The sequence below is a fragment of the Ursus maritimus genome, unplaced genomic scaffold (assembly GCF_017311325.1).
Source record: "Ursus maritimus isolate PB19 unplaced genomic scaffold, ASM1731132v1 scaffold_14, whole genome shotgun sequence".
NCBI classification, from domain to species: Eukaryota; Metazoa; Chordata; class Mammalia; order Carnivora; family Ursidae; genus Ursus; species Ursus maritimus.
In genome coordinates, this window is record NW_024423786.1 from 37,069,995 (window position 1) to 37,079,430 (window position 9,436).

Here is a 9,436-nt window from a genome sequence, read left to right on the forward strand (position 1 = left end):
GCGTGTGCTAAAAGCTTTACACCTCAGCCCATGAAATTCTCAGGACCACCCTGAGGACGCTGCAGAGGAAACTGGGCTTGAGGGTCGAGTCAGCTGTCCAAGGTCGCCCACCAGAGGGACAGAACTGGTTCTGAACCTGAAGCCCATGCTCCTAGCCCCACACTGTTTGAATGGACTGGCCCATCACGGACTCACCGGGCCTCAGGGTCCCCAGACTCTCCAGCCGGCCAGAGCCGGAGGGAGGACGCCAGGGCAGGAGGGTACGTGGGGAGGGGATGCTCACCTGTCGGTCAGGGGCGTGATCACAAGCCTCCCGCTGTTGCCCAGGTACTCATAGCCGTAGATGAACTCGGCATTCACAGCCCGGATGTACAAGTTGTTATTTGTCCAGTAGTACCTGGCATTGCAGGGGGATAGGCTCCTGGACCACGGGACCACGGGCCACTGGGTAGGGCATGTGGCGAGGAGAGGTGGGGAAGGAGGGCATCGAGGTGCCCCATCCAGCTTGTCCCAGGGCCTACTGTAGACTGACTCTCCACCCTGTCCCAGCCCTGGACGTGACTGGCCCGGGGGCCCCTGCCTCCTCACCTCAGCTGCGAGATCCACTCAAAGTCGTTCACGCTGACTATGTTCTCCTGGATCAGCTTCTTCACCACATCCTTGGCATGGACCTCAATGACAATTAGTGCCGACAGCACGGCCCGCTGCATGCGGGACAGCTTCCCCCGCACCAGGGCCACCAGGTCACTGAGCTGTGGGAGCGGGAGGACACTGTCAGATACTGGCGTGGTCGAGCTAGGTAGGCTTCCCCTCCCGTGCACAGATGGTGGGCTTCTCCCAGGAACAGTCTCTCTACCCTGGGGGCTCCTGGTGGTCTAGGATGGGAAGGGGTGCAGAACAACGCAAGGGGAGGGTGGGCAGGGCATGTGTCCCATGGGAAGTCTGGCAGGAAAGCAAATAAAAATGGAGGCACAGGCATGGCGTCTGCCTCCCCGTAGCATGCGGAGACTTGTGAGCCTTCGGGGGCCAGGTGGTGGAGCCTGGCAAGGAGCTTGAGGAAGGCGTGTGGTGAGGAGCCAGGGCACAGAGCAAGGAGAGCCCGTGAGACAGTGCAGGAGGGCCCCAGACACGTGGCTCCCTCACTGACCACTGGGAGAGGGGCACCCACCTGGCCTCGGAGCTCTCCTCAGACCACCAGACCCTCCCTTGTGTGGCGGGTTGGGAGACACTCATTTCAGGGTTGGACCTATTGCTCCTTGGGTCAAACTCCAAGCCCCTTCCAGCATCAATAGAGGGAAGCCCCCTGGGGGAGCAGGTTCTCCCAGGGTGTGGGGTGTATGGGGGGAGGAGAGGGTGACTCCCTTGGCTCCCACCTGCCGGGCCAGCTGGGGGAACAGCTGGTTACTGAGGTTACCGGCCCCCAGTGCCTCGGCCACCTCCATGGTCCAGTAGGTCTGGCACCCGGCAATGGTCACCTGGCCAGGCCACTTGAGAACCCACTGGGTCCTGGGCATCTAGAAAGATAACACAGGTAGGGCTGACCCAGGCGGCGGCTAGCCCTGACCGCGCAGCCTCGTTTTTGCTTAAACTTCATCTGTCCATCTAGGCCCAAGTAGTTAATTCTACCTCAGAAACAGAGAAGCCATTAAGCTCTGGGCCTCTTAGGTTTCGGCCAAGTCCTCACTTCCTCAGCAGAGGAGACCTTGAAGCAGAAGGATGGGAGCCTAGGTTCGGGGAACATCATCCCGGGTTCAAATCCTGACTGCCACTTTCAAATCACATGCCTTCGGGCAGAACACGCCTCTGAACTAATCCACAGGTGAGCTGCTGACCATGGACTGAGAGCAGCGATGCGGGGGAGGCCCGGGGCCGGGCCGGGCTGACAGTGAGTGCTTAAAACACAACCACAGTAGCTGGTCATTATCTGGGGGCACGCCTCACTTTTTGGACCGTTTTCAGATGCCTCCTCCAGCGCCCCAAGGGCCACCTGCCCCCCAGAGATCCCCTGGTTGACTGAGAGCCCGAGGATGAGGCAGGTGGGTGGGCAGGCGGCCCTGTGAGGGAGCGGGGTGTCACCGAGGCTATGTTGGGATGGGGGGCACGGCTCACCGTGGGGTAGGCCTTGATGGCTCTCTCGATGATGTCCCGCACGCTGGTCTTCATGCTGCGCTCCACCTCCCGCAGCCAGTCCTCCACGTTGCTGGAAGGGTAGATGGAGAAGGACAGCTGCACCTCTTCGCCCTCCGCCGAGAACATGTGTGTGATCTCCAGATCCTCCTGGAACTGCAGCTGTGGGCAGGGGAGGAGCAAGAGCAGCCTTTCCCCATGTGTGCCCAGAGGCCTCGTCCGCCCCAGCCCCCGCCCCAGGGCTGGCCCTGCCCCCTCCACTGCACCCCCCCGACTGCATGTGGGTGTGCCTAGCCTGCTGGGGGAAGGAGGCTAAGCCTGCCCTGTGTGTCCCACTCCCCCACAGGCCTGTGTGGCCTCCCTTGTAAGCGAAGATGAGGATGAGGTGATTCAGGAGATCTCCGCTTCCTGGGTTTCTCGGCCCAGCTGGCACCTCGGTGCACTGAGCTGGGTTTCTACAGCCGCCCTTCCTCCCACAGCCCCTGCTGGTGCCAAGGGCCAGGAATGTCACGGGCCACCTCAGCTCCTGCTAAAAGGACTTGGGGCCAGAAAAGAGCTATCCTCCCTGGGAAGGTGACCCAAGGCTCCTGGGCCTGAACCCCAGGCCCAGTTACCTACCCGGGCAATGTTCTCGAAGCACTTGCGCAGGTGGGGCTGCACGGCTGTGGGGTCCTTTGTCTGGGACAGAATCTCGAGTAGTTCGTCATCTGACAGGAAGTAGAATCTGCAAGGGGAACAGGGGTGAGGGAGTGGGTCAGGGCAGCCTTGCGCCCCAGCCCCGAGGGCAGACACCAACAGAGTTGGCACGGGCCAGGTGGCACCCACCTGGGGAAGGCGCCCCGCTTGGTCTCCAGGTACTCGCTGAGGCCCTTCTGCACCATGTCCAGCAGCTTATTGCAGTCCCGCAGGCTGTCCAGCAGCCTCTGGTCAGAGCACACATTGATTACCTGCAATGGCCCAGGCCAGAAAGTGGAAGCGAGCATGGTCAAACCAGGAGGCAGCAAGGGGGCTCAGAGGGCACCCATGCCGGCCAGAGACCCCAGTAGGACCTGGGAAGGAGACAGGGCAGGGCTCTCTGAGCCACAGCCCACATCCATTACCCCCGTCAAACCACAGGAAACAGTCTATGGTCAAAAATATTAGGGGCGCCTGGGTGGCTCAGCCATTAAGTGTCTGCCTTCAGCTCAGGGTATGATCCCAGGGTCCCGGGATAAAGCCCCGCATCAGGCTCTCTGCTCAGCCCTCTCTCTCCCTCTGCACCTCCCCCCCATGCTCTCTCTTTCTAATAAAGAAATAAAATTTTTTTAAAAAACCATTAGAGTTAAACAAAGCCAACGCATTTGATTTGTTGTGGGACTTGTCAGAGCCTTTAAAATCCTAATGTAGGGGCGCCTGGGTGGCTCAGTCAATTGAACGTCCAACTCTTGGTTTTGGCTCAGGTCATGATTTCGGGGTCCTGGGACCAAGCCCTGATTCAGGCTCCATGCCCAGCATGGAGTCTGCGTCAGATTCTCTTTTTCCTTTCCCCTCTGTACCTCCCCGCCATGCTCTCTCTACATACACAATAAAATAAATAAATAAAATCCTCTAAAATCCTAATAATGTAGGGGCACCTGGGTGGCTCAGTCAATTGAATGTCCAACTCTTAGCTTCGGCTCAGGTCATGATCTAAGGGTTGTTGAGATTGAGTCCCGTGTCAGGCTCCACACTCAGGGCAGAGTTTGCTTGTCCTTCTCCCTCCCCCTCTGCTCCTCCCCTTGCTCACAATTACTCTCTGTCTCTCAAATAAATAATAAAATCTTTTAAAAAAATCCTAATGTAGACTGCAAATCTTCAAGGGGAAAACCAACTATCGTGTTTCTGAGGAATATGTCTCAAGTCTGGGGAGTCCACTCGGAGGGACACAGGCCTCAGGCTTGTCCTTCAGTCTTTCTTGTTCAGAGAGAGAAGACACCAGGAGGCCCCCAACAATGTGATCAGGGTCCTCGGCGGTACCGGCTGCCCCCTCCTGTCCCCATGGGAGCTCGCCTCACGGGTCTCGTAGGCGTTCTTCATGATCTTCCTCCAGATCCGCTCCATTGTCTGGTAGCGCTTGCTCTCCACAGGCAACTGCCGATTGATGTCCTCAGAGCTGAAGATGGGCTCCAAGTAGAGCCAGGCCCGTTGACAGTTCAGCCACTCCTCCAGCACCTCCTGGGCAGGGCATGGACCGTCAGGGCCTGGGGTCCACCTTAGGTCCTGTCCCCGCTGACCTGGAGATCTAACCCAACCAGAGTGCTGGGCAGAGCCCTGGTCATCAGAGCCAGCATCCGCGGGGGGACTTCCAGATGACCCTGCCAGCCACTGCTCCGGGGAGCCAAGGCTGCACAGAGGCCCTGCCCTCCAGAGAAACCTCCAGTCCCCCAGAGCACACCCGAGACTCCAACAGAGCCAGAGGAGCCACTCTTCCCTAAGACAGAACCACCCTCACACCAGTGAGCCCTGCAGTCACAGAGGAAAGAGCCTGGTGCGTGGAAGACCAAACCAGTCCCCTTTCCTGGGAGGACTTTTGGGTCTACGACCCCAGGATTCTCTGAGGTGTACTGGGATTTGAGTTTGAGATCCCTAAAACCTCAGTCCAAGAACAAGACACCTCCAAAACCAACTGCTTTCCTCTTCTACCTTCAAACTCCTCTCTGTGGATTTATCTCTTTTCCTATCAGTGCAAATTCATGCATGCGTTCGTTCATTCATTCATTCATTCATTCATTTATTCCCTTCCTCAAGAGATGTGTTCTTCAGCCAGCTCTGTGCCAGGCCTGTGCTCTGCCCATGCGGGCATCAGAAACAGAGGGAAACAGGATGGGGTCCCTGCACTTGAGGTGCCCACAGCCCACAGAACAGCCAGTTCTGCCTCTGCATCACCAAGGGCCCAGCATGTGTGATGGGCTTTGTAAGAGGCACCAAGGGCCACCTCGCCGCTAGATGTGGGGGAGGCAGTGAGGGCTGCTGGATGCTGACCCTTGGAGATGGCAGGAAGGGACGAACTCTAGGTAGAGAGGGCAGTGAGGGCAAAGGCGGAAGACCCAGGGACACTGCTGACCAACTTAGACATCTCTGGGTGATCCGAGGAGCGTACACATAAGCCCTCCTCACTCAGCTCCTGGCCTTCACGGGAGGTCCCTGAGGAGCTCCCAGGAAGGCCCCAGGGAAGGGACCATAAGAATCACAGCAGTAGGCCTAACCACAGGACAGTCCTCCAAGGCTCGGCAGACAGCCCTAAAGAGAGGCAGTCCCCAACGCCCCGGCCCCTTTACCCCAAGCCAGCTTCAAATGAGTGAGGAATGGGAGGCTCAGAGCAGAGCAGACGGCATGGAGGAGCCTCAAGGCCTCGTGGTGTCCAGCCCAGAAAGTTCTGAGACTGGAGGTCCTCGTGGTCCCAAGAGCAGGCGTCTCATGCCCCTCCCCAGCCACAACGTCGGGCCCCAGCCTCACGTCCTGAACCGCCTCCTCTGGTAGCCAAACCTCAGAGATGGACAGCCTCATACTAGACGCTCGGCCCTGAACGAGGGGCCTGTCAGGGACCGAGGAGCAGGACGCACCTGGGTGAGACACCCCCCACTTCGAGCCCCACCCAGAGGCCAGAAAGGCCGCCTACGCAAGGACTGGGGAGGAGCAAGTGAGGCCAGCGAGGGCCCACCTGGGTCAGCTTCAGCTTGTTCTCCCAGGAGCTGATGCGCTGCTCGAAGGGCTTCTTGTAGGGCGAGAAGGACATGCTCTGGGTCATGACAATGTGGTCGTCAAGCAGCTGTGAGGCCTCGTCCGGGCTCTTGAGGATGTAGGTCTCTGTCTCCTTGTATGGCAGCACGTTGAACAGGATGGTTGACCATTCCTTCTCCATCTTATCCAGTGCCTAGTGTGGGGGGCGAGTCAAGGCTGGGTCCCGAGAAGGAGCGGGCACACGTGCTGTATGAGCAGCACTGGACGCAGAAGAACGGGCTCTGCCCAGCCATGACCGTGGCCATCTGGCAAATACTCTCCGCTGGTCTGGGCACCAAATCCCCCAGGGACCTCGTCTGAATTCAAGGTCGTCTGGTACTCACACACGTACTGCCCGAGTACAGCATATACACCTACACTGGGAGGCTGGTTAGAAGCTCTGGTCCCAGTTCTAGCCCTTACTGGCTATGTCACCCCGGACAGTTGCTGAACCTCTCGGAGCCTTAATTTATTCATCTGTTAAATGAGGGTAAGACTTTCAGCTCCCTCCTGGGCCAAGAAGTACTTGAGAGGAGTAACTGAGTTATAATAGGGCTGGTGAACATTGCGCCAAGCACTTTACATCCATGATTAACCCACTGAATAAAATGCACCTCAACCCCTGAGCCTGGGGAATGACCCCAGGGATGGGGCCCACGAGTGTCCTCCTCCCAGGCCCTGGGGCTGGGTGAGCCTCCTGGGGGCCACCCACCTGCTCAATGGCGTACTCCTTGCCAGCCACCTCGGCCACCTTGCTGATGCTCTCAATGTGGTCCTGCAGGTTCATCTCGAGGCAGCGAGTGAAGGTCAGGTTGGCCTTGGGCCTGACATTAATGTTGATCTCATTGGACAGCACCTCCCAGTGCCGGTTCCGCAGGCCAGGGTTGCGCAGCCCCTGGATCAGCGGGATGTACGGCTTGAACTCCTCGATGCGGGCCCTGATGTCCAAGGCCACGTCCTGGCAGGCTGCCGGGCAGGACAGGTAGGCGTGAGAAGCAGCCAGCACGGGCGGGGCAAGAGGGGACAGGCTGGCTCGACTGCCTACCTGGTATGTCCTTGAACTGCTTCACACACTTGTGCATAGTCTTGAAGGACTCGATGACGTTCTTCTCCAGCTGCTCAGCATCGATGGCCGACAGGGGGTCATTCATCCAACTCTCAGACCAGCGCAGCCAGTCAGAGGCCGTGGTCCAGAGGTCCAGGAATGGCTGGAACTCCTTCACCATCCTGGAGAGCTTGTCGTACTGCGGGGGCAGACGAACCAGGGCTGTCTGGGGGTCCTTTCCGGGCTCTCTGCACACTGCTCCTTCTTGGGCCAGGTCCTCTCCCCCTCCTTGTTCCCGGCTGCCGTCCCTGCTTCCTGTCCCCACGAGCCCTGGCCTGGCCGTCCTTCTTCCTGCCGCACACAGGCTCTGGGCTCGGAGTGGCTCGGCTAGGCCTTCTGCCTGGTTCCAGCCCATCTCCTTGCCCTGAGGGCCGGGGCTGGAGAGTTCCTCTCTGCAGCCTACTCAGTCCTACCCACCAAGCCCTACCTAGCCCGGCCACCTGGGAGCATGGGCTCTCCCTCAAGCCCCGGGGCCAAGGGGACGCCGGGCCCTCAGGAGGCCTACATTGGTGATGGGCAAGCCGAGGATGCGCTCGCGGTTATTATAGAGCATTGCCAGCTGCTGGCAGTCCTTCAGCTGCTTCTTGACCCGCCGCACCTCGTTGGCGATCTCGTGCGCTCGGGCGATCTCCACGTGGGTGGAGAAGCCAGCTACCACCAGCTGTGGGCCAAGGAGCAAGGGGTCAGAGGCCTCTGGGGCCCCAACCATGTGCCTGCATCCCCATACACACCCAGGAGCCCGAGGTCCCCAGGCAGCAACAGCTCCCAGCTGAGGGCACTCTCTTCTGGAGCAAGCCGGTTCCCGGCCCATCACAAGCAGGCTGACTGTCCCAGGGTGACACAGCAAGGTCAGAGGGAGCCCCAGCGCCTAGAACATTGTGCCCATTTTTTTGCTCACCGGGGCTCAGAGGACACAACAGAAGAGTTGGGACTCTTTGTAACCCTGAATTTTCTGGAGCTTGCTGCCCAGGCACCCCTCCAGCCATTTGTTCATCCACCCACCAGTCCACCTGCCAAACATTACCACAGTCCCTCCTGCATGCATGAAGCCAGGCCTGGCCCCAGAGCACATGGTGGGGAGCGAGGCGTAGCAGAGCCCTGAACCAGCCCTACCTGCAGTCCCTCCAGCTTCTCCTGGAAGTTGTTCTGATCCATGATCTGGATTTTGTGGAACTTCTCCTCATCTTCTATGTGCTGCTGCCGCACCATCTCTATCTGCCCAAGGATCTTAGAAGGCCAGTTGCTGGCAGCCCACCTGGAGGAGCCAGGGGTGGGCATTGGGGGGGGGAGGTCACAGGTGAAATCATGGGGTGGCACAGCCAGGCAGGGGCACCCAGGGTGAAGGGGAGAATGGGGGAATCCAGGCAGTGGCTGGAACCAGCCAGGGCCAAGCAACCAGGAAGTGGAAGTGAGCTGGAGGCAGCCACGGCCACCAACGGGGTCAGGGTGTGGGCCTGCCTGGCCGGGGAGGCTGTCCCTACCCTGCGGCTGTGGTCTGGGAGCTATGGTGGGCATCCAGGGAGATGCATTTCCACGGTGCCCAGTGCAGTGACGGGGCAAGGGGGAGAACGGTGTCGGAAATGAGAGAGGTCATGCTGGGCACCCCCTTACATTCTGCCTCTCCCATGAGGCAAAGCAACAGCCTCTAGTCTGCACTTCCTTGGTGCCCCCCCAGGCCACCAGGCCAGCTTCCTTCATATCAGACCGACTCCCTTTGCTGCCTGATGTGGGGGCTCTGTGGAATTAGGGGCTTCTGTCTGCATCTGGCCTAGGAATGCCGACCCTGGGGGAGGCCCACCCTGAGTACTGGGACGCACTGCAAAGCTAGTGCCTTGGGGCTCTTGACAGGTGTCCCAGGAGACAGTGCCAACCTCTCCCAGGCCCCGATATTCTAAAGTCACCCCAGGCCCGTCAGGCAGGGTGGACAAGGGGTTTCTGGGAGCCTCGGTAAGGCAGTCCCAACCTAAGGCTGTTTCCCACAAGGCTCTTGAGCTGGGTGGGGACAAGTGCTGCTCCCCAAGGACTGACCACCAGGCTGGCTTTGCCTGTTCTCTGTGGTCCCAAGGATCCCAAAGGGCCCCCACCACAAACAAGGGGATTCCAGGCCTGTGTGAACATGTGTGTGTCAGGCTGACAATGGTATAGAGAATGGAGTCAGAGTGAGGGGGCCAAGAGGCTCATGTGATTTCCTTCTGCGCCACTGGCCACCTGACCCCGGCCCACGTGGAGCCACAGTCTCAGACATCTTGGCTGGCATATCCCCCCACGGCTACGGGGATATCTGAGAGCCATGTGTCTCAGCACCTCTTTGCTCCCACTCACTTGTCGTTGAAGTCCTCTGTGCTGAGGTTGTACAGGAATTCATCCATGACCTGGTAGTCATCCATGACCTTCACGATCCGCTCCTGCACGGACAGGTGGTAATGAAACTGCATGTGTGGGACCCCAAAGTGGTTAGGCGCTAAG

At 59.2% G+C, this 9,436-nt stretch overlaps 1 protein-coding gene across 1 annotated transcript in view; it reads right to left on the reverse strand.

Annotated features, from left to right (window-relative positions):
* The window catches only part of DNAH1 (dynein axonemal heavy chain 1), a 73,387-nt gene that overhangs the window by 34,672 nt on the left and 29,279 nt on the right, over positions 1-9,436 (reverse strand). Inside the window, exons 17-27 of the mRNA XM_040628716.1 lie at positions 7,476-7,631; positions 6,911-7,109; positions 6,578-6,831; positions 5,807-6,019; positions 4,156-4,320; positions 2,953-3,074; positions 2,746-2,851; positions 2,110-2,289; positions 1,374-1,514; positions 589-752; positions 284-397 (exon numbers count right to left, since the gene is read on the reverse strand). Coding sequence (XP_040484650.1) covers positions 284-397; positions 589-752; positions 1,374-1,514; positions 2,110-2,289; positions 2,746-2,851; positions 2,953-3,074; positions 4,156-4,320; positions 5,807-6,019; positions 6,578-6,831; positions 6,911-7,109; positions 7,476-7,631 — 1,814 coding nt within the window. The remainder of the gene's footprint in view (positions 1-283; positions 398-588; positions 753-1,373; positions 1,515-2,109; positions 2,290-2,745; positions 2,852-2,952; positions 3,075-4,155; positions 4,321-5,806; positions 6,020-6,577; positions 6,832-6,910; positions 7,110-7,475; positions 7,632-9,436) is intronic.